Source organism: Macaca thibetana, chromosome 10, assembly GCF_024542745.1.
Source record: "Macaca thibetana thibetana isolate TM-01 chromosome 10, ASM2454274v1, whole genome shotgun sequence".
Classification (NCBI taxonomy): domain Eukaryota; kingdom Metazoa; phylum Chordata; class Mammalia; order Primates; family Cercopithecidae; genus Macaca; species Macaca thibetana.
Window position 1 is genome coordinate 27,968,788 of NC_065587.1, and position 24,555 is coordinate 27,993,342.

General features: G+C 46.8%; 2 protein-coding genes across 4 annotated transcripts in view; both read right to left on the reverse strand.

Moving 5' to 3' along the window:
- Nucleotides 1–1,687, reverse strand: part of GGT1 (gamma-glutamyltransferase 1) — a 43,410-nt gene extending 41,723 nt beyond the window's left edge. Inside the window, exon 1 of one of the 2 annotated variants that reach the window (XM_050746113.1) lies at nucleotides 1,465–1,687. The gene's annotated coding sequence lies outside the window, so the exon portion shown is untranslated. The remainder of the gene's footprint in view (nucleotides 1–1,464) is intronic. The other variant, XM_050746123.1, reaches the window with a different exon arrangement.
- An 8,623-nt stretch (nucleotides 1,688–10,310) lies between these two features.
- Nucleotides 10,311–24,555, reverse strand: part of SNRPD3 (small nuclear ribonucleoprotein D3 polypeptide) — an 82,039-nt gene continuing 67,794 nt past the window's right edge. For both annotated transcript variants that reach the window (XM_050746426.1, XM_050746425.1), the window contains 2 exons: nucleotides 16,808–17,000; nucleotides 10,311–13,343 (listed from right to left, as the gene is read on the reverse strand). In XM_050746426.1, coding sequence (XP_050602383.1) covers nucleotides 13,282–13,343; nucleotides 16,808–17,000 — 255 coding nt within the window. In that variant the 3' untranslated portion in view covers nucleotides 10,311–13,281. The remainder of the gene's footprint in view (nucleotides 13,344–16,807; nucleotides 17,001–24,555) is intronic.

Below are 24,555 nucleotides of genomic sequence, written 5' to 3' on the forward strand. Positions count from 1 at the left end.
GTCGAGCCCGGGCTGCCAGCCTTGCCACCAGAGCCCTCTGGGCGGGGGACAAGGCTGCACAGACCAGAGGCAGGGGCCACAGTGACTAAGTGGGAGGATTTGGTGCCTGCCTCCCACAGGGTACAGTGCTGCCTGCCACCCCCAGTACCCAGTCCCAGGCCTCCTGTACTTGGCGAAGGGCAGCTCTGTGGGGTTAGGAGACACAGCAGGCCACAAAGTGCCTGTGTGTTCCCTCTAGGCCTTGGGGGTCCCCCATGTGGGAGAGCATGCGGGGGGTGGAGGTGGGCATAGCCAGCAGCAGGGGGCCTTAGTCCTAGGGCTGTCCCTGGCAGGGGGAACCGTGTCCATTCCTCCCCAAGCACCATCAGGGTGGGCTCCCAACCAGAAGCCTGATGCCACAGTCACCCTCAGCCCTGTGTGAGGAGTTACAGTTCAGCCCAACCAGGAGACAGGCAGGGCAGGCGGGAAAGGAATTTAGAGATGTCCGGGGGGATACTGAGGCCCAGAGTAGGGAAATCATGTGCTGAGCCAGGAGGTAAGGTCTGGGGGCAGTGGGCCCCTGCTAGAGGAGGAGAAACTCAGCAGCAGAGGGAGGCTCCAAGGCTAAGGAGGAGGCAGGGGTCCTCCTGGGCCTACACACCCCAACCCACCAGCTCTGACTTTTCCTCACAGCCACGGCCCACAGAGGACTGTGAGCGGCGTATCCATCCCCCGTGGTGCACAGATTCCAGCACATTCCCAGGCTGGCTGGATGCATAACAGCCTCTCAGGGCAGAAGGAGATGGTCAAGGAGGGTGAGGGCGGGACGGTGTTGGGTCCCAGGACTGGGATGGAGGCAGTGAGGAAAAGGATCTTCCTTAGGCCCCACTGATCTCACTGCTTTAGGTGGACTTTTCACCCAAAGGCTTTGGAGAGACTGGAGATGTCACGCTTCAGCCCTGCTCTGCTCCTGACTTGCGTGGGACCTGGCCAGGCCTTTCCCTTTTCGGGGTTTCTGCTCCCTCCCCATTGTTAAATAGGACTTTCAGCTCTCAGCACTCCATCGGGGTCCAGCCCCCTCCCAGCTCTCCTTGTTTTAGGGACTGGCCCTGCCCAGCAGCTCAGAAGCCATAGAGGCATTTCCCTATGCCCCTACTCTGGAACAGGGGGTTCAGGCTCCCCAGAGTGAGGCAAAATGGGGTAGATGGTGGGAGGGGCCAGCAGAGAGGATTATGAGAAAATGAAAGCTCAAACCAACATGCACTTATTCTGTGAGCAAGCTATTATTTAAATCAAAACTATGAGAGCCCACCCTGGGCCAGGCAGGCTGATAAACCTGTCACATAAGCAGACATCTGAGCTCTCCCTGAAACTCCTGCTGGAGAAATGCCAAGCTCTCCGGTCCCTTGTGCCCTGCTGACTTTCTGCCCACCCCTGGCCCTAAGCCAGCCCACAAACCCTCCACCGTCACTGAGAGATTCCTACCAGGATGGTGCACAAGGACCTGAGCTGGTGTCCTAGGCAAGCTCTGCAGGAATCCAGGCGGCGGCAGATGGTTTCAGTCTCTGCCTCTTGGACAGAAGCACACGACGTAGTAGCGGAGCCAGAGCCTGAAACGGATCAAGTTGGGAAGGCTGGCCTCACTGCCATGCAGGTGTTCACAGCTTTCACGGAGCCTTCATGACCACCAGCAAGGCCGTCCAGGGCAGGGCCACCAAGTTCCAGGAAGTGGCAGCTTGTGGCTCATGCAGCCTGGTGAGGCAGAGAGCTCTGGCCAGGACAGCTCCAGCCCAAGCTCTAAACAGAGGAGGAAGCAGGTGGGCTGTACTAAGGCCGGTCCTCACACAGGCCTAGTCTAGGAGGCAGACAGGCCTGGCCTTGGTCCCAGCCTGTCACTTGCTGGTGATGTGGTCCTCTCACAGCCTGTTCCCTCATCTTAGGAACGAGGTACACCAAGCCTCCCATTATCTCACTGGAGTGAAGATGACGTAAGTTTTGGAAAGTGTCTACCGCATTGAGGGGAGGAGGGCAGGCACTCTTCAATGTCAGCAGGGCCTCCACCCAGGGCTCTCTGGGTGGCAATGGCAGGAACCCAAACCTTTGGGACTAGGCCAGAGATTAAGCCATTTTTTAATTCAACAAGCACTTCCATAGCCTCCCTTGGGCTAGGTACTGTTCTGATGGCCTTATACTCCTTTAATTCTCTTCTCATTTGAAGAAGGTAGGTGCTCTGTTTTCCAGGTAAGTCGACTGAGGCAGAAAGAGGTTAAGAAAGGGGACTTGTCAGTCGGGTGGCATGGCTCACGCCTGTAATACCAGCACTTTGGGAGGCCAAGGCGCTGGATCACCTGAGGTCAGAAGTTCAAGACCAGGCTGGCCAACATGGTGAAACCCCACTCTACTAAAAATAGAAGGAAAAAAAAATTAACCAGGCATGTTGGTGAGCGCCTGTAATCCCAGCTACTTGGGAGGCTGAGGCAGGAGAATTGCTTGAACCTGGAGGGTAGAAGTGGCAGTGAGCTGAGATCGCGCCATTGCACCACAGCCTGGGTGATGGAGCAAGACTCTGTCTCTCAAAAGAAAAAAAAGGGGATTTCTTGTCCAACTTCAAAGAGCCAGAAACCAGAGGAGCCAGGATGTAAGTCTAGGTGGCCTGATGTCAGTCTGTGACGTTAATGCCTGCATGCTGCTCCCTCACCTGCAGCCATTTCAGGGACTGTCACTGAGGCTGCTCAGCCCCAGGATTCACCTACATGAGCAAGCCCCTTCCAAAGAGGCCATTTGAAGCAGGAGAACCATCATGGTCCTCCTGTGGGGAACAGACCTCTAGCCTCATTGTCCCTGGAGCAAAGCCAGTCAGGACCTCCCTGGACCTCACTTTCCTGATCTGCAGCTAGTTGGTGGAAGGAGCCATGATGATTTAGGCTTTGCCCTCCCACAGGATTGTAAGAGACTAGCGAGGAGTGGGTTTGGAAGTACTTCCCAGGCTGAAGAAAACCCAGGCGGCCCAGGCCCAGGAGTGCGGCATCCATACCCAGCTCTTGCAGTCTGCCTTCAGCTCCCTGGGACTGAGACTCCTCACACCTCAACCTGCCTTGCAGGGATGCTGAGAACATCAAAAGCAAATATGTAGAAAAGATACTGTACTCCACAGGCCCAATGTGACCAAGACTTGGGAACTTCTTTTCTGTCCTACAAGGGAGGATATTTGAGTGCAAATAATTTGCTTTAGGACATGAGCCTGCAGGAAAGGTCAGCCTCTGCAGACGGTCTTCATCTCGAGAATCCAGAGTATTGGGCAACTGATCCTAGCTGCTGCTATCAACCCAGCATGGAGGTTTTTCTCTGGGACCTGGAAAGAAAGGAAAATGCACTTCTTCCACTTACAGCTAGCAGCCAATCACCCGTGAAAACCAGTATTTTCTTTTCCAACTATGCACTATACACATACACACATATATATATAATTTTTTTTTTTTGACACTCTTACTCTGTTGCCCAGGCTGGCATGATCTCCGCTCACTGCAACCTCCGCCCCGCCAGGTTCAAGGCATTCTCCTGTCTTAGGCGCCTGAGTAGCTGGGACTACAGAAGCCCGCCACCATGCCTGGCTAATTTTTGTATTTTTGGTAGAGACGGGGTTTCACCATATTGGCCAGGCTGGTCTTGAACTCCTGACCTTGTGATCTGCCCACCTTGGCTTCCCAGAGTGCTGGGATTATAGGCGTGAGCCTTTGCGCTCGGGGTTTTTTTTTTTTTTTTTTTGAGATGGGAGTCTCCCTCTGTCACTCAAGCTGGAATGCAGTGGCACGATCTTGGCTCACTGCAAACTCCACCTCCTGGGTTAATGCCATTCTCCTGCTTCAGCCTCCCAAGTAGCTGGGACTACAGGTGCCCGCCACCACGCCCGGCTAATTTTTTGTATTTTTAGTAGAGACAGTGTTTCACTGTGTTAGCCAGGATGGTCTCGATCTCCCGACCTCGTGATCCACCGGCCTCAGCCTCCCAAAGTGCTGGGATTACAGGTGTGAGCCACCGCGCCCAGCCTCAGCTTGTTTTTTAAAAATATTTTATTTTTTAAAATAACCCTTGAGGTATAATTGAAACACAGAAAGTAGACACTCCAAGCATTACACAAGATTACAATGTGCAATATGATAGATTTTGCACATGTATGCATCTATAAAACCACTAACACAATCATGATAGTAAATGTACCTGTCAACCCCAAAAGTTTCCTCATGACTCTTGGTAATCCCTCCCTCCCGCCTCTCCATGTCCACCGCCATCCAAAAGCAACCATTGATCTGCTTTCTGTTTTTACGTTTGCATTTTCTAGATTTTGGGATATATGCAATCATATAGGATATACTTTTTTTTTTTTTTTTTGAGGTGAAGTCTCACTTTGTCACCCACACACGGGAGTGCAGTCTCAGCTCACTGCAACCTCCCCCTCTGAGATTCAAGCAGTTATCCTGCCTCGGCCTCCCAGGTATCTGAGACTACAGACGCATACCACCAAGCCCAGCTAATTTTTGTATTTTTAGTAGATACGGGGTTTCACCATGTTGGCCACGTTGGTCTTGAACTCCTGACCTCAAGTGATCTGCCCGCCTCAGCCTCCCAAAGTGCTGGGATTACAGGCGTGAGCCATTGCACCCAGCCAGATGTACTCTTTTCTATATGGCTTTTCACTTAGCATAATTATTTTGAGACTCATTCACGTGTACCAGTAGTTCCTTTTTATTGCCGAGTATTCCGCCGGACGGTGTGTCACAATTTATCCATTCATCTGCTGATGGACGTTTGAGTTGTTTCCAGTTTTTGGCTATTACAAATAAAGCTGCTATGAAAATTCATGCATAAATTTTTACATGGACACATATTTCCTTTTCTCTTGGGTAAATACCTGGGAGTGGAATACGGGATCATAAGGTAGATGTCTTTTTAATGTTTTAAGAAACCATCAAACTGTCTTCCAAAGTGGTGGTGCAGTTTTACATCCCCATCAGCAGTGTTTGGGAGTTCTTATTGCTTTACATCTTCAACAGCACATAGCATGGTGAGTTTTTTAAACATTAGCCATTCTTCTGGGTGTCTAGCAGTATCTCTCTGGCTTTAATTTGGCATTTCCCTAATGACTAATGATGTTGAACATCTTTTCATGTGCATGTTTGCCATCTGTATCTTCTCAACTCTGTTCACATTTTTTCCCCATGTTTTATTATTGAGCTTTGTGAATTCTTTATTTTTTAAGACAGAGTTTCGCTCTTGTTGCCCAGGCTGGAGTGCAATGAAGCAATCTCGGCTCACCAAACCTCCGCCTCCTGGCTTCAAGTGATTCTCCTGCCTCAGCCTTTCTGAGTAGCTGGGGTTACAGGCATGAGCCACCACGCCGGACTAATTTTGTATTTTTAGTAGAGACAGGATTTCATGTTGCTGGTCTCGAACTCCTGACCTCAGGTGATCTGGCCACCTCGGCCTCCCAAAATGCTGGGATTACAGGCGTGAGCCATGGTGCCCAGCCACAAATTCTTTATATATTCTGGATACACGTTTTTTATCAGACTTAGCTTTGCCAAAATTTCGTGGTTACTGGTCTTTTGTCTTAACAGTGTCTTTGGAAAGCAGTTTTTTATTTTGGTGGTCTAATATATTTCGTCTTTCATGGATGGTACTTTGGTATTATATCTACATTTTTGCTTAACCCAAGGTTTAGGGTTATATTTTTTCTAGAAGTTTTATAGTTTTAGTTTTAAGGTTGATGATCCATTTGGAATTAATTTTTTTGTATGGTATGAGGTATAGACCCACGTTTTGGGGGATTTTTGCATATGGATATCCAATTGTTCTGGCACCATTTGTTGAAAATGCTATCCTTTCTCCAGTACATTACCTTTGTGCCTTTGAAAAAACTCATTTTGTAGACATGTGTGGATTTGTTTTCAGACTCTTTCTCTGTTCCTTTGATCTATTTGCTTAACTTGATGAAATACCACGCTGTTTTGATGAGTACAGCTCTATAATAATTCTTGAAATCAGGGAGTCTTCTTTTAAAATCTGCTCACCTTTTAAAATATAGTTATAACTTTTAATGTCCTTCTTTGCTAATGCTAACATCTGTGTAGTTTTGGATCTCTTGATTAATCTCATTATGTGCTGTGCTTTCCTGCATCTTTGTATGCCTCGTAATCTCTGACTGGATGCCAGACATAATGAATTTTACTGTGTAGAGTACTGGACATTTTTATATTCCTATAAATCTTTTTGAGTCTTGTTCTCAGATATATTTAATTGGTTCGAAAAAACAGTTTGATGTTTTAATGTGTTGTTTTTATGACTTGTTAGGCAGGTCCGGTGCTGTCTTGGGCTAATTATTCCTCATTTACCAGGCAAGACCTTCCTGGATATTTGTATTAATCATGCCTTTTGTTTTCTGTTTTATGTTGCTTTGGTATTCTTGGGCCTTGCTAATCCTGGAGGCTGCTCCTCCTAGGGTTAGCTAATTCCTAGAGATAACAACTTGCTGGCAGCGTCTTTCATACACAAACTAATCCAAAATCCATACCCCCAACTGCCTCCTTTATCTAATTCTCATACACTAAGCCAGTATTTCCTTTGCCCTCAATCACCTCAGGGTGAGGTACTTGACAAGAGACCACTTATAAACCAGTTGAAAATTATTCAGACTATCCAATCCTAAACTTGCTCAAACTTGCCTACTCTGCCTCACTCATTCCTTCTTGAGAAAACTACAATAAAGGCTCTGGATATTGCTCTACCATTGCTCTTTCAGCCTCCTGACTCAGGCTAGTGTTTCCCAATATGGCCCATGTAACGTGGTTTGCCCCCTTCTTTGAGAACTGTAATACATTCTTTCAAGGAAGCTGTCTCCGGGTCTTACTATACTTGATTAAAACAAAATCAGATATGGTACATCTTAAAATAACACTGTACTCCATATCCTGTGAATTTTTTGTCTGGTAGGAAAACGTTTCTTCTCAGCCCAGCATGATGCCAAGCACTGTTCCTATTCTTTATGGGTCTTCCCCAGCCTGTTAACTTCCTCACATTGGTGTGCTGATCAGTATTCTGCTGAATATTCAAAAGGGACCCGCTGCAGATCTCTTGGGTTCTCCATGCGACTTTCTTCTCTGGTATTCTGTCCTATAATTCTAGCTGCTGGGTGGCTTCTCTGAACTCTTAGCTCTCATTTCTCAATGCAGGCAGGCTGGTAGGTCAGCTTCAGTCCCCTTCCCTGTGCTACAGCTTGGAGACTCTTGTAAGGCAGTGAGCTGGGACAATTGTACAACTCCACTTATTTATTTCTCCTTTCCCAGGGATTATTCTCCTTCAACGTCTGATGTCTTGAAAACCATTGTGTCTTTTTTTTTTTTTTTTTTTTTTTGAGACAGAGTCTCGCTGTGTCGCCCAGGCTGGAGTGCAGTGGCGCGATCTCGGCTCACTGCAAGCTCCACCACCTGGGTTCACGCCATTCTCCCGCCTCAGCCTCCGAGCAGCTGGGACTATAGGCGCCCGCCACCACGCCCGGCTAGTTTTTTGTATTTTTAGTAGAGACAGGGTTTCACCATGTTAGCCAGGATGGTCTCGATCTCCTGACCTCGTGATCCACCCGCCTCGGCCTCCCAAAGTGCTGGGATTACAGGCTTGAGCCACTGTGCCCGGCCAAAACCATTGTTTCATATTATTTTGTGTGTGTTTTTTTCAGGCACAATGATAAATCAATTACTTTCATCTTGGCTAGTGGCAGAAAAACTCCTGTATGCTTTATTTTGATAGTTTTTTAAAGTTATGGTTCTACCAGTGTAGAAGCTGGGATAGTATCAGTTAAGTGAGTCCACATCCACCCTTGTACAGATAACCAACCAGAGGCTGGGAGAGGTGGTCACGGTGGCACTCAGAACCGGAATTCATGTCTTTGTTTTATCTTTTTCTTTTTGAGATGGAGTCTTGCTCTGTCACCCAGGTTGGAGTGCAGTGGCACAATCTCAGCTCACTGCAAGCTCTGCCTCCTGGGTTAAAGCAATTCTCTGCCTCAGCCTCCTGAGTAGCTGGGATTACAGGCACCTGCCCCCACACCTGGCTAACTTTTGTATTTTTAGTAGAGACAGGGTTACATCATCTTGGCCAGGCTGGTCTTGAACTCCTAACCTCGTGATCCACCTGCCTCGGCTTCCCAAAGTGCTGGGATTACAGGCGTGAGCCACTGTGCCCTGCCCAGAATTCATGTTAAATACAGGTCTAATTACCTTTATGACTATCCTTTAGTCTATACCTTCTTTAAATTCGAGTTCTTTTTTTTTCTTTTTTTTTCTTTCTGAGACAGAGTCCTGCTCTGTTGCCCAGGCTGGAGTGCAGTGGTGCGATCTCGGCTCACTGCAACCTCCACCTCCTGGGTTTAAGCAATTCTCCTGCCTCAGCCTCCCCAGTAACTGAGATTACAGGCATGTGCCACCGCACCCGGCTAATTTCTGTATTTTTAGTAGAGATGGCGTTTTGTCATGTCGGCCATGCTGGTCTTGAACGCCTGACTTCAGGTGATCTGCCCACCTCAGCCTTCCAAAGTGCTGGGATTACAGGCATAAGCCACCACCCCCGGCCTTATTCTTCATTTTAAAGTAACATATTTTCAAAGAAAAAAAGCAAAAACATGCTTAAATATTCATATTTCCACATGACTTGACTTCCCCAATCTTGGCAAAAAAGTTGGAAGCTTATTCTCCAGAGGGGGTTAGAAAGTTTCTGGACTAGGAGCCCTCTCAGAAACCTAGAGGATGAATGAACTGAATGTGGACATACTAGAATGCTGAAACTCTCAGCTCTCCTCCCCAACAGAGCTCTCAATCCATCAGCTCAGAGTAAACCCTCCTGATGTGAGACCAAAAGTTTCTCCAAGAGATCCTGTCCAGCCCAGAGCAAAGTTCTAGAAATAAAGACACTGGGGATTTCCCCAAAGAAGCTCAATGAGATTACCTTACAAACACAAATTCTTTTTAATACTCCACACTCTTAAATATAAGCAAGATTACCAATGATTGCCAGGCAGTTAAAGAAAGTCTGTAACATGAAAGATTAAACCGAAGAAACAGAAAGCGGAAAGACATATGCAGGGAGACGAAAGCTTCTACAGAGCATATTAATATCCTCAAAGATGTTCCAACAAGGAACAAGGTACTGTCTGTATATATCTACATAAACAAAGGAACAATCAGAGAACCAGCTTGGAGTAATCCTCCATAAATTATGATCAAAAGATAAGACAATTGGGGTTGGGGTACACAAGAAGAGGTAATTCTGGGTCCACCATCTGAGTAGCAGAAATTCCAGAAAGAAAAACCACAGACAGTGGGGCATGGTAGCTCACACCTGTAATCCCAGCACTTTGGGAGGCCAAGGCGAGTGGATCACCTGAGGTCACAAGTTCGAGACCAGCCTGACCAACATGGTGAAACCCTACCTCTACTAAAAATACAAAAAATTAGCCGGGTGTGGGGGCAGGTGCCTGTAATCCCAGTTACTTGGGAGGCTGAGGCAGGAGAACCGCTGAGGCAGGAGAATTGCTTGAACACGGAAGGCAAAGGTTGCAGTGAGCTTAGATGGCGCCATTGCATTCCAGCCTGAGTAACAGGAGTGAAACTCAGTCTTAAAAAAATAAAAAAGAAAAACCACAGACAACCTAAGGAAGAAAATCACTGACAAAGAATTCAAGAAAGTTTCCCAGACATTAAGGACAAGAGTCCACTTGGAAAGGGGACTGGCATGGAAACAGACATTCACCAAGGCAGGTATTAATACATCATTGTGAAATTTTGGAACACTGGTGACAGAAGGGGAAAAAAAAAGTCATATAAAAAGGATCCAGACTCAAAATCACTTCAGACTTCTCTATAGCAATGTTAGATGACAAAGTAACCACACCTTCAAAATTCTGAAGGATATTGATTCTAACATAGAATTTCATACCCAATCAAATCAAGTGTGAGCACACTTTTAGACATGCAGGTACTCCCCCAAAATAAGGTGATAAAAGAAAAGGTTACACAGAAAACAGATCCAACAGAGGAGCAGTGTGGGGAGTGCCCCGGGTGACAGCGACACACCAAGCACAGGGGGAAACCAGTCCAGATTGGGGTGGGTCAAGAATAATAACTGATAAATGATGTGTCATGATCTTTAGATATGACTGGGGATGAATTAGTGACAAATAGAAAACTAAGCAAATAAAAATGCAAGAGGATTACTTTCAGGGAAAAGTTCCATAGTAATCTAGTCTATGATATGACTCAGCTGTGATTATTATGACACTGCCATATTTTTAAAAAGTTTAATCACATCTTAATAATTTAACACTGAATATGATTTAACCAGATTACAATATCAGGGAGATGGGTGAGAGGAAATATATTTGTGGTGGGCAGGAGGAAGAGAGGATTCAAAAGATAATGGTGGCCTGGTGCAGTGGCTCACACCTATAATCCTAGCAGGCTGAGGCCGGCGGATCGCTTGAGCCCACGAGTTCAAGACCAGCCTAGGCAACATGGCAAAACCCTGTCTCTACAAAAACATACAAAAATTAGCTGGTCATGGTGATGCACACCAGTATTTCTAGCTACTCGGGGGTCTGATGTGGGAGAATCACCTGAGCCCGGGGAGGTCGAGGTTTCAGTAAGCCATGATTGTGCCATTGCACTCCCGCCTGAGGGAGAGTGAGACCGTCTTAAAACAAGCAAACAAACAAAAAACCATCAAGGAAAAGCATGAAAACATGTTCATATTAAGACATGGAGGTAAATACAAACAAATCAGCCAAGAGTTGGAAAGACTATCGCGAGACAAGGAAAGTGGGGTAAAGGCAGGGTAGGAGGGCTACTGTCTTTCATAATAAACCTTACGGAACAACTTGTTTTCAGTATGCGTTAACTGATTTTTCCCCCTAAGATGCAGGATATAAAACTGTTTACAAAGCTACATATTTTAGATTGATCCCTCTTCACTTTTCAGGATCTAGGTAGGGTTATAGCCAGTTTCCACTATGTGGAGAATCTGCAAGGCTGGAGATCCTGTATGGGTCCAGGGTGAACTACATCAAAAGTAGTTTTTGGGATCGAGGATGCAGTTCACTATTATTAAGTGTGATGTATTATTATTCAAAGTACTGTTTACTGTGAAAGTATGATGAATTCAGTAATGGTTATACTAAAATAACATATTTAAGTACAGAGTCAAAATATGGCTCCAGGTCTCCTTAGATAGAATACTTAAGAATTGCTGGGGACAAGGGAATTGTTTAAAATGCAGATTCCTGGGCCCCACTCCAGGCATGGGGCTTGCAGTCTTCATTTCTAACAAGATCCTTAGCTGCTGTTGAAAACTACTGCTTTCATTTGTTTTGTTTTTTTAAGAGACAGGATCTTGCTGTCATCCAGGCTGGAGTGCAGTGGTGCAATTACAGCTCACTACAGCCTTAATCTCCTGGCCTCACGTGGTCCTCCTGCCTCAACCTCCGGGGTAGCTGGGACTGCAGGCGTCAGCTGTACTAGGCTACTTTTCAATTTTTTATAGAGATGGGGTCTTGCTTTGTTGCCCAAGTTAGTCCCAAACTCCTAGGTTCAAGTGATCCTCCCGTCTTGACCTCCCACAGTGCTGGCATTATAGGCGTGGGGCACCATGTTTGGCCTGAAGCCCTACTTTAAATGCCTATTGTATCTGACCAACTCACTGATGCTTATTCCTCAGAAGAATACCAGTTCTGTAACCTCCAAGCAGTATCATAAGACAAAGCTTATTAGAAACTCATTGACGCCAGGTTAACTAATGTGCTGGATTTTTTTTTTTCCTCCTCTTCCATTACTTGAACAATCTGTTCAACGAGCAATATTCTAAAGCCAATAATTGATCACTTTTCCTCTTGATGCTTATACTGTAGCTCATACCGTACTGGATCCCTGGCAAGACCTCTTTTTGGTTATTTGATCTTTTTAGGCTGCTTTTCCAATTTCTGTGTTTCTGTCACAATTATTCACCCTGTGTATCTCACACTCTTTACTACTACTTATGTTTCTTTAAAGACAAAGTCTTGCTCTTTTGCCCAGGCTGGAGTACAGTGGCAAGGTCATAGCTCACTGCAGCCTCACACTCCCAGGCTCAAGTGATCCTCCCACCTCAGCCTCCCAAGTAGTGAGGACTACAGGTGTGCACCACCATGCTGAATTAATTTTTAAATTTTTTTGTAGAGACAGGGTCTCACTATGTCTCGCAGGCTGGTTTTGAACTCCTCTCAATCCTCTACCTCAGCCTCCCAGAGTGCTGGAAGCAAGCCACTGTGCCCAGCTGCTGGTCACCCTTTCTACACTAAAAACTATGGATGTGTCAATCAATGCTGAGATGCTCTGATAAGCTCCCAAGAATCTGTTTCCCCAAATCACCACAAAACTGCTTGTGTAGCCAGTATAGGAGCCAAGGAAGTTGGCCACTAGGATCCCCTGAATTACTTTTTTTTTTTTTTGAGATGCAGTCTCGCTGTCGCCCAGGCTGGAGTGCAGTGGTGCAATCTCTGCTCACTGCAACGTCCACCTTCTGGGTTCAAGTGATTCTTCTGCCTCAGCCTCCCGAGTATCTGGGACTACAGGTACACGCCACCACGCCCGGCTAATTTTTGTATTTTTTGTAGACATGGGGTTTCACCATATCGGCCAAACTCCTGACTTAGTGACTTGCCCGCCCTGGCCTCCCAAAGTGCTGGGATTACATGCGTGAGCCACCGAGCCCGGCCCCTGAATTACCTATGACTTTATCAAGGGACAGGGTCACCTGCATTCTTAAAGCTGAGCTGATAACAATTCCACAAATGTTAACTGAACAAAGTGCCACACTAAGTGCCCGTGTCTGAAGATGAAAGAGACACAATCTGTGTGTTCTCGGAGCTTCTCCAAGGTGAACTCTTCTGGGGCTTAACCTGCAACTGGCCAGGAACAGCAGCTTAAACTCTCATCAATAGCTGTGCTATTTCAAAGTACTGGCATTCTCCCAGGACACCCCCCAGGGTGTCAAAATTTAGCCAAAGCAAACTCCAAATGAATACAAAGTCCTTATTTTCTCAAAGGAAAAAAACAAAACAAAACAGAACAAAAAACCACCCAGATTTATTTAGCTTCAACATTTCCCCTGATCTAAAGAGAAAAATGTCAAAAGATACCTAGGACATATACACAAGCACCCACCCTCCAGTGAACTCAGATAACCTGAAAGAAAAAAGGGCAAAGGTCTGTTCAGCGGAGAAAATTATCTTCGTTTTTGAAAGATGTTTCCACGTCCCATTCCACGTCCTCTTCCTCTTGCAGCCACTGAAAGGGAAGAAGAGAAAACAGGAGGCCAGGTCAGCGTGGTCAGTGAATGCTCATAGCACAGAGTAGCCAGGGCCTAGGACACCAGTTAGAAGGGTTCTGAAGGGTTACCTGGTCCAACATCACCCTGGCCATGGCATTTCCGACACCCCCCGCCTTTTTGAGACAGACTCCCACTCTGTCGCCCAGGCTGGAGTGCAGTAGCATGATCTTGGCTCACTGAAACCTCTACCTCCCAGGATCAGGTGATTCTTGTGTCTCAGCCTCCTGAGTAGCTGGGGACTACAGGCGTGAGCCACAACACCTAGCTAATTTCCTGTATTTTTAGTAGAGACAGGGTTTCACCATGTTGGCCAGGCTGCTATCGAACTCCTGACCTCAGGTGATACGCCCACCTCGGCCTCCCAAAGTGTCAGGATTGCAGACGTGAGCCACCACACCCGGCTGACAGCCACTGCATTTCAGAGCGGGGATGGAGGCAGAGGGGCAGGGGCTGGGGACTGGCATCAGAGCAGGAGGTAGTACCACACTCTTGCCTTCCAGTCCCACACTGCTCTCTCCAAGAGGCTGGGAGGTAGCATGCTGAGGGCAAAGAAGGTGGTCTGAGAGCTACAGAAGAGAAATCCCTGGGGCTGGCCTTGGCTGAGCTAAAAAACATAGATGTACTGAATTCATTTTTTCAATTCTGAAACAAATATACTTAAGTGTTAACATGTGTTAGATCTGGGAGAAGGGTTATTTTTTGTATTTTTTTCTGAGAAAAGAATTATTTCAGGCTAGGTACAGTGGCTCATGTCTGTAACCCCAGGACTTTGCGAGGCCAAGGCAGGCAGATCACTTGAGGTCAGAAGTTCGAGACCAGACTGGCCAACTTGGCAAAACCCATCTCTACTGAACACACAAAAATTAGCTGCACGTGGTGGTATGCGCCTGTAATCCCAGTTACCTGGGAGGCTGAGGCAAGAGAATCACTTGAACCTAGGAGTCGGAAGAGGTCTCAGTGAGCTGAGATCGAGCCACCACACTGCAGCCTGGGCGATGGAGACTGAGTCTCAAAAAAAAAAAAAAAAAAATTCACAGTAGCAAAAAGAAAACACTCTCCATATCAACAGCATGATAAGACTGTTGTTCTCCTCTGTAAACCCAGGGGTTCTAGGAGAAGCCAGGGTTTGAAGGACAGATAAAATTTTTTTTTTTTTTTTTTTTTGAGATGGAGTCTAGCTCTGTCACTCAGGCTGGAGTGCACTAGCATAATCTTGCCTCACTGCCACCTCCACCTCCCGGGTTCAAGCGATTCTCCTGCCTCAGCCTCCCGAGTAGCTGGGACTACTGGGACCCACCACCACGCCCGGCTAATTTTTGTATTTTTAGTAAAGACAGGGTTTCACTGTGTTGGCCAGGCTGGTCTCAAACTTCTGACTTCATGATCTGCCCACCTCAGCCTCCCAAATGCTGGGATTACAGGCATGAGCCACTGTGCCCGGCCCCTCACACTATTTTATCTTTAAACTCGAGCTCTCATCCATGGTTCCCGGCTCATAACTCCTATAGTCCTCGTGATAGTCTTTTGTTACAACGTTGGGGCACTTTAGGCCTCAGAAGCAGGACTCGGGGGACAGAATCTCTCTCTTGAAATTTCTCCTGCCCCCCTTTCACCTGCCCAAGGCCAGACCCTAATCTGAGTGTGGGTCATAAGACCTCACCCCAGAGAAAGCTCCTGCCCTATACCCTGGAGGAACAGATGCTGCACAGAGAGGCCAAAAAGAGTCTGGACAGGCCTTGCGGGGTCTCCCCACCCCGTCTCTTAGTATTAGATCACACCCTTTTTGTCTAATGGCATTTCCACATGGTTGTCCATCCTTTAACCATGTCAATCCAATGAAGTCTCCATAAAAGGCCCAAGAGGACAGGGTTAGGGGAGCTTCAGGACAGCTGATCATGCGCAGCCTGACAGGAAGGTGAACAAGAACTCATCCATGTGCCGGGAAGAAACTCCATGGGGATAGAAGCTCTTGTGCTTGGGACCCTTCCAGATCTCACCCTACGCATCTCTTCATGCGGCTGTTTACTTGTAGCCTATAAAATATCCTTTGTTATAAACCAGTAAACTTAAGTATGTGATTCCCGAATTGTGTGAGCTACTCCAGCAATTAATCGAACCCAAGGAGGGAGAAGTGAGAACCCTGACTGAAGCTATTCAGATGTTCTGGAGGCCTGTGCTTATGAATAATAGTGGGGGGTGCAGGCGCAGTCTTGTGGGACTGAGCCCTCAACCTGTGGTTTTTCAGGCTATCTCCAGGTAGACAGTGTCAGAACTGAAGGACACCCAGCTGGTGTCTACTGTGGAACTGACTGCTTGCTTGGTCACAGAAGTCTTCTTTGTTGATGGTTGTGTTGTGAGAGGAGAGGAAAAACACAGTTTGACTTTTTTCCTCCCACATACATAAAACATGTATAGCAGCTACAGATACCAATGCCTTCCCTGGCTGCAAACCTTTTTTATCAACACTAAGACAGTTTCCAAGGGCCGCAATTACTTTGTGGCCTAATCTAATCAACATGACAGAACTTTTCATGAACCTAATATAAAACCAAATTAGGCTAACCAAGAAGCAAGGCCAGACTAGCGGAATGGGAAAAGGACAGTCCCACTTTTGGAATGTACTAAAAGGCGGCTTTATTTCTGAAAACGGAGCTCCACTATCAGATCTCCCTAACTACATGCAGGGTGTCCATCCATAAGACCCAGTTTTGCCAGGAAATGCGGCTGTCACACTCCACGAGTCAGCTCATGTGCTCCGGATTGTGTGCTCGGCAAACTAGACGAGGGCAAGCTGTCCCACACCTCTCACACAGAACTTCTAGAAAGAAGGGCCTCTCTGGGTGTGGTGGTTCACACTGGTAATCCCAGCCCTTTAGGAGGCTGAGGCAGGTAGATCATGTGAGGTCAGGAGTTCGAGACCAGCCTGACCAACATGGTGAAATCCCATCTCTACTAAAAATACAAAAATAAATAAATAAAATAAATTAAAAATAATTAGCTGGGCATGGCAGTGCACACCTGTAATCTCAGCTACTTCAAAGGCGGAGGCAGGAGAACTGCTTGAACCTGGGAGGCAGAAGCTGCAGTGAGCTGAGATCACGCCACCACACTCCAGCCTGGGTGATAAAGCAAGACTCTGTCTCAAAAAAATAAAATAAAAAAAGGTCCTCCTAGAAATTTATTATAGGAGATTCATCAACCCTTTCACTTAAGACAGTATTCCAGATGCAGCAAGACAGAGAAGGCCAGGCAAAGCCTCATGGCCCCACAGGATCTCTCCATGCTGCAAGGGGAAGGGGTGGCAGTGGATGTGGAGAGAGCAGAGGTCAAGCCCTCTCTGTTCCCAGGCAGTAAGAGGGCCCCTTTCTACAAGACACAAGACAAACCTGTATTTTAAAACCTGTGCATGAAGAGCACCTACCTTGGGCCTTGAGAATAGCAGCTTTTCCTCGGCCAGCCCCTGAGCCTTGGTTTTTATTTTTCATGCTCTTTAACATTGGTGCATTCTTCAGCATGTCAGGCAAAATCAGAAAGCGGATTTTGCTGCCACGGATGTATACCTGCTCCAGCTGTGCCACTCGGCCATCTCTGTATGTGACTGTGATGTTGGACATCTAGAAGGAAATCAGTGGCTAATCAATTAACAGTCAACAGCACCAGTGGTGGGGAGGGCCTTGACTGGTGGGAGGCGGAAGTCCAGAAAAGCAGACTGACATTGTGAGAAAGCTGGTGAATTACACAGCAATCATCAGTACTAACTATGTACACTAGGGACTGCACTGAGCACTTTACCTAAACAGTTCTCACAACACCTCCAGCGTGGGTATGAGCGCTCCCATTTTTTTTGAGACGGAGTTTCGCTCTTGTTGCCCAGGTTGGAGTGCAATGACGCGGTCTCGGCTCACTACAACCTCTGCCTCCCAGGTTCAAGCGATTCTCTTGCTTCAGCCTCCCGAGTAGCTGGGATTACAGGCATGCGTCACCATGTCCGGCTAATTTTGTATTTTTAGTAGAGGCGGGTTTCAACAGGTTGGTCAGGCTCGTCTCGAACTCCTGACCTCAGGTGATCTGCCCGCCTCGGCCTCCCAAAGTGTTAGGATTACAGGCGTGAGCCACTGTGCCCAGCCGAGTGCTCCCATTTTTACAGGTTAAAAAAACCAAAGCAGTTATCCAAGGTCAAACAGCAGAAATGCAGGGAACTCCAGATTCGAACCAGCTGGCCTAGCTTCAGAGCCCTGGCTGTGCAGCAAAGATGTGAAGAGCTCTTGAAGGTGCTAAACTCTAACTAAAACAGCTTCAAACTGCTGGTCCAAACTGTCTTCCCCTGCATTGCCTGGCACTCAGATTTCAAAGGCATCATGAAGGTCACGAGTATATACCAGATGTGGTTCTGACCCTCCAGAGTGCATACTCTAGAATGTGAGACAGAACCCTATAGCTTGGGTGACTAGGGACTGAGAAATGGAGGTGGTACCACAGGGCCTACACAAAGGGCCTGAAATTACTGGAGGGGTATGAGGCAACAGCTTGCACAAGGAAAAGAGCAGGCACTGGACAGGGTCATTACTTCAGATAAGAGTCAAGTTTGTCAATAGAGGAAAGATCAATAGGGTTAAGGCAGCACTTAGGAAAGATAAATGTGTCAACAAGGATAGACGGTAGGATGGACAAATGAGGAGCCTGAAGGTGAGACCAGCTTGGCATGGGAGGGTGATACCAATCTGCCAGCATCAACCTCAACAAGTACCACGTTTACAGAAAAAGCAGCTCACTGTATAAACCTTCTAAAGGGAGAGGACTATAATTTATTCAGAATGGGTCAGCCCATGTTGTAGAGAGATGGGCTGTCTCCCAGATTTCTGTCTAGCTAGATGCCATCTTATACTCATTCATTCTTTTCCTCAAGTGCTAACAGGCCACCCAGCCTCTGCTTGAACACTCAGCGAGAAAAGAACAACTATGGGCCGGGTGTGGTGGCTCATGTCTGTAATATCAACACTTTGGGAGGTCAAGGTGGGAGGATCACTTGAGCCCAGGAGTTTTGAGACCAGCCTGGGCAACACAGTGAGACCTCATCTGTACAAAAATTAGCTGGGTGTGGTGGCACGTGCCTGTAGTCCAGCTACTCGGGAAGCTGAGGTGAAAGGATCACTTGGTTCTGGGAGGTTGAGGCTGCAGGGAACTGTGATGGAGCCACTGCACCCCAGCCTGGGCCACAGAGCAAGATTCTCTCAAAAAGCAAACAAACATAACTATGCTCTGGGGCCACCCCTGTGGTATATGAGCAGTTTCTAGAGGAATGGTTTCTAGAGCTTCCACCCACTATCCCTGTTCTACCTTCAGAGGCACCAGGGCTCCAGTTTCCCATAAATCTTCTGCTCTAGGCTCCTCACTCCCAGCCTGTTATCAAATTTTCATCCAGTTCCCAAGTCCTTACCAATCCTTTTCTTCCCCTGAAGAATACCATAACCTCTAGTGCCACAAATGAACACCAGGTATGGTTAGACTACCCAAGAGAGAAACTGGATACAACTCAGGCTCACCTGAATCTGCTGACAATTGAAATGTGTTTTGGGGCTGGGTGCGGGGGTTCATGCCTATAATCCCAGCACTTTGGGAGGCCAAGGTGGGTGGATCACCTGAGGTCAGGAGTTTAAGACCAGTCTGGCAAACATGGTGAAACCCCATCTCTACTAAAAATACAAAAATTAGCTCGGTATGGTGGCAAACACCTACTTGGGAGGCTGAGGCAGGAGAAAATCACTTGAACCCAGGAGGTACAGGTTGCAGTGAGCTAAGATCACACCACTGTATTCCAGCCTGGGCAACAGAGCGAGACTCCGTCTCAAAAAAAAAAAAAAAACAGGTGTTTTGGAGACTGTGCCACACTCATGACTCTGTAAAATAGACCTAAAGACCTATAGGTGAGATCCAGCTCTGCCATTTGTCAGAAGTGTAACCCCAGATACATCTCCAGGCTTCTCTGAGCCTCCGTTCCCTCACCTACAAAGCTGAGGAAAATACAAGACGACAAAGCCAACATTTACTGAACACTTATTAGACATCAAGTGCTGGCCCAGGTGATTTCCCCACAGCAGCTCATGTCACCCCACAAAATCCTACAAGGTAAAGAGATGAAGTGACATAGCCATTCAGAGGCAGATCTGTCCCCAGAAATCCATGCCCTTTCCCCCTATTCTCCTGCTTGAGGTCACACCATGCTTACATGGCCTGGCTGGAGTTTGAACCCAGTTCTGTCTAACTCACACTCTTAACCACTGCATCTGATCACACCTCCTGAAATTGTTAAAAAGTAAACTAGGCCAGGCGCAATGGTTCATGCCTGTAATCCCAGCACTTTCGGAGGCCAAGGTGGGAGGACTGCTTGAGGTCAGGAGTTTGAGACCAGCCTGGGAAACATAGCAAGAACCCATCTCTACAAAAATTTTTAACAATTAGCCAGGTGTGGTGGTGCATGCCTGCAGTCCCAGCTACTTGGGAGGCTGAGGTGGGAGGATGGCTGGAGCCCAGGAGTTCAAGGGTACAGTGAGCTATGATTACAATACTGCATTCCAGCCTGGGCAACAGAGTAAGACCCTGTCAAAAAACAAACAAACAAACCAAAGTAAACAAGCTAAAGTATGTCTAAATGCTGTCTCTATTGCCTAACACACAATAGAGACTCAGTAAATGCTAAATCTGATTGACAGTTAAAATGTGTTTTGGGAGTTGTGCCACTGCTAAGCCATACTCCCTCCAGCACATAGGGGCACATCTCACTCCTTTCCTGACAGAAGCCGTTGCATAAGTCCAACAAGACTTAATCTAGGCATTTCCATAAATGAACTATGTCCTGGCTGAAGCAGGAGAGTCCAGTGTCATCTGACTCCTATTTTAACCCTAACAATCAGACTCACTACTGCTCTCGCTTTCCCTGCAGCAATGGCTGAGAACAGCTTGCTGTGGACAAAACCCCACAGTCGGCCAGGCACGGTGGCTCACGCCTGTAATCCCAGCACTTTGGGAGGCCGAGGCGGGCGGATCACAAGGTCAGGAGATCAAGACCACGGTGAAACCCCGTCTCTACTAAAAATTACAAAAAATAAGCCGGGCGCGGTTGTGGGTGCCTGTAGTCCCAGCTACTCGGGAGGCTGAGGCAGGAGAATGGCGTGAACCCGGGAGGCGGAGCTTGCAGTGAGCCGAGATCGCACCACTGCACTCCAGCCTGGGCGACAGAGCGAGACTCCGTCTCAAAAAAAAAAAAAAACCCCACAGTCTAACGACACACATGCCTGCTAGAGCTTGCTAATAAGCCTGAGCTGTGTTTGTATGAGAAGCCAAAGGCAGCAACTTTTGAATGAACCAGATCTTAATCAAATCCAGGCAGGAAAACCCAGTTTAATCAACTTTCCTCAACAGCCACAATGAAACACAGATGGTATAAGCCAGGTACTCAACTGAAATGACATCCTGAGTGGGAGAGAGAGAGAGAATTTTTGTAGCACAAAGTGATGGGACTTTCTTAGATACCTAGGGCCAAGATGGAGAAAGTTAGCTCCAGGACTGTGAAGGTGCGTTGGGGTGTCTCAGGCATGTCAATACACCAGAAATGCATTCTTTAGCACAATTTCACACATAAACAAAGGCAGAGGCACTTGGTTGCCACTGCTATAATAGGAATACCAACCGATGCCATCTACCTATCTTTGTTCTTAGGAAATACAAAAGTATTATGGGGTAGAGGAGTATGATGAATGCAATCCACTCACAAACAGTACAGGGAGAAAAGTATATGATAAGTTTAAAAAACTGGTTTTCCTTCAACCTAGAGGGCTAGGTGTCTAAAGAAATTCAACCACATTGAATTCAGAGATTTCAAAAACTTTCCTAGCAATAGTTATGGGCAATTTTCTGATCCAATCATGTGAGAGCTTCTTTCGGGTTCTCATTTTTATACAGTGACACAATACTATATTCCATACAGAGACCATTTTTCCAAAGACGGCTATTATGCCACAGCCAAGAAAACAGATTTCAAACAGTCCCATCAGCGATTGGGTGGTCATGTCAAAGCCCCAAAAGCACAACGTCTGCCTGTGCAGAGTTCTGCACCACATTCGCCCATCAAAACTTCTAAGAATTGGCCGGGCGCGGTGGCTCAAGCCTGTAATCCCAGCACTCTGGGAGGCCGAGGCGGGCGGATCACGAGGTCAGGAGATCGAGACCATCCTGGCTAACACGGTGAAACCCCGTCTCTACTAAAAAAAAAAAAATACAAAAAAAAACTAGCCGGGCGAGGTGGCGGGCGCCTGTAGTCCCAGCTATTCGGGAGGCTGAGGCAGGAGAATGGCGTAAACCCGGGAGGCGGAGCTTGCAGTGAGCTGAGATCCGGCCACTGCACTCCAGCCCGGGCGACAGAGCGAGACTCCGTCTCAAAAAAAAAAAAAAAAAAAAACTTCTAAGAATTAAGTCACATTGAATGTAGTGAAATGGGTTTGACCATTACTCTCTGTATTTGCTTGTATCATTTATAATTTGGTTCCATTTTTATAAAATTGGGGACATATTTTGGAGTCTTGTTATTTTTCTCACTTACGCCAACAGTATTTTGACAGACATGCCATATCCTGCAGCACTGGTGACCAGTGCTTGGCTTGCAGCTTGTTGGAACGAGGAGAACAAAAGCTCCCTGCCTTCCCAGCTTAACCTCAGATGCACACCCTATGACCATTTCAGGGACCTCATCCTGAGTTTCATATTACATATTTCCTTTTCTTCCTTAAAAAAAAAAAAATTATATATATGAGACAGGGTCTCACTATGTTGCCCAGGCTGGTCCCGAACTCTTGGGCTCAAGTGATCCTCCTGGCCCAGCCTCCCAAAGTGCTGGGGTTACAGGCATGAGCCAATACGCCTGGCCATATTTTACATTTTCAAATGTCAAAAACAGTGCTAAGATAACAGGATACCTTAAAACTACTTGAGGGACCATAAAAGACAGTATATTTTGTACAGGGATGTTGTCGAGGATATCATGTAATAGTGTCTCCTGTATCTGACTGCCAGGGAAATCCACACGATTGCTATTTTAACTTAAGAACACTGGCCGGGCACGGTGGCTCACACCTGTAATCCCAGCACTTTGGGATGCCGAGGCGGGTGGATCACGAGGTCAGGAGATTGAGACCATCCTGGCTAACACAGTGAAACCCTGTCTCTACTAAAAAAATCAAAAAAAAAAAATTAGCCGGACGTGGTGGCGGGCACCTGTAGTCCCAGCTACTCAGGGGGCAGAGGCAGGACAATGGCATGAACCTGGGAGGCAGAGCTTGCAGTCAGCTGAGATTGCACCACTGCACTCCAGCCTGGGCAACAGTCCATCTCAAAAACAAAAACAAAAAAGAATGCTACGCTTTTTGGAACTGATGATCTTCCCTGCTTAAGCTTACACTGGAATGTAACTTGATTCAATGTACAGGGATTCAGGTTTACATTTCTGGATACTGACTGCTTGGCTTCATTTTATGTTCTACCCCAGCTTACCTGCACCATGATCTAAATATCTACTTTTATCCTGACATAAATTTTTTTAGAGATAGGGTCTTGCTCTGTCACCCAGGCTGGAGTGCAGTGGTGCAACCAGAGCTTACTGCAGCCTGAACTGCTGGGTGGACTCAAGTGATCCTTTTTGCCTCAGTCTATGGACTAGCTGGACTATAGGCATAAGCCATCACATCCAGATTATTTATTTGTTTATTTATTATTTTTGGAGACAGAGTCTCACTCTGTCACCCAGGCTGGAGTGCAGTGGCACGATTAGTTGGGACTACAGGTGCCCACCACCACACCTGGCTCCTTTTTTTGTATTTTTTTTTAATAGAGACGAGGTTTCACTGTGTTAGCCAGGATGGTCTCGATCTCCTGACCTTGTGATCCGCCCGCCTTGGCCTCCCAAAGTGCTGGGATTACAGGCGTGAGCCACCGCGCCCGGCCCCACATCCAGATAATTTTTAAACCTTTTTTGCTTTTTGGAAGAGACAGGGTCTAACTATTTCTGAAAGGGGACAGAATAAAAAGTAAATACTAAAACCCCAAAACAGGGCAGGTGTGGCTCAGGCCTGTAATTCCAATACTTTAGGAGGCCAAGGTGGGAGGATGGCTTAAGTCCAGGAGTGCAAGACTAGCCTGAGCAACAAAGTGAGATCCTCTATTTATCTTTTCCAAATCTTTGTGGTGTGCGTTTGTGTGTGTGTGTGTGTGTGTGAGACCAGGTCTCACTCCGTCGCCCAGGATGGAGTACAGTGGCACCATCATAGCTCACTGCAGCCTTGACATCCTGGGCTCAAGTAATCCTCCCACCTCAGCCTCCACCTGAATGGCTCGGACTACAGGCGTGTGCCACCACACCCTTATTTTATTTTATTTTTTATTTTATATGTCATGTTATGTTATGTATGTTATTTATGTTATGTTATGTTATGTCATGTTAGAGACAAGGTCTTGTCATGTTGCCCAGGTTGATCTTGAACTCCTGGGCTCAAGTGATCCTCCTGCCTCAGCTTCTCAAAGTATTGGGATTATAGGAGTAGCCACCACATTTGGTCCCACTCCACTTTTATAACAGAAAATGTTATTGAAGAAGCAAGGGAAAGTGCTAAGAGGATGTTCTCATTCCCAAAAGGCAGAATGATTGGATCTGGGAAGGACAGACAGTACGGGGCACTGCAGGAGCCATAAGTCTCACAGCCTGAGATATGCTGAACAAACTAAACTGTGCTCAGTGTTCATCCACTGCCAGCTTTAGCTACACCACAGTCTGCTGGCTCTTATTCAATGTGCCTAGGTTTTGGTAGATCCAGTGAAGCCTCTACATCCTGTTATGGGCTAAAAAAATCCATTGTTGAAGTCCTAATACCCAGCACCTCAGAATGTGATCATATTTAGAGACAAAAAATCTTTACAGGCCAGATGTGGTGGCTCATGCCTGTAATTCCAGCAGTGTGAGAGACCAAGGGAGGAGGATCACTTGTGGCCAGGAGTTTGAAACCGGCCTGAAAAACATATCAAGACTCCATCTCTACAAAGAAATTTAAAAATTAGCTAGGTGTGGTGGTGCACATTGGTAGTCCTGGATACTTAGAAGGCTGAAGTGAATAGATCTCTTGAGCC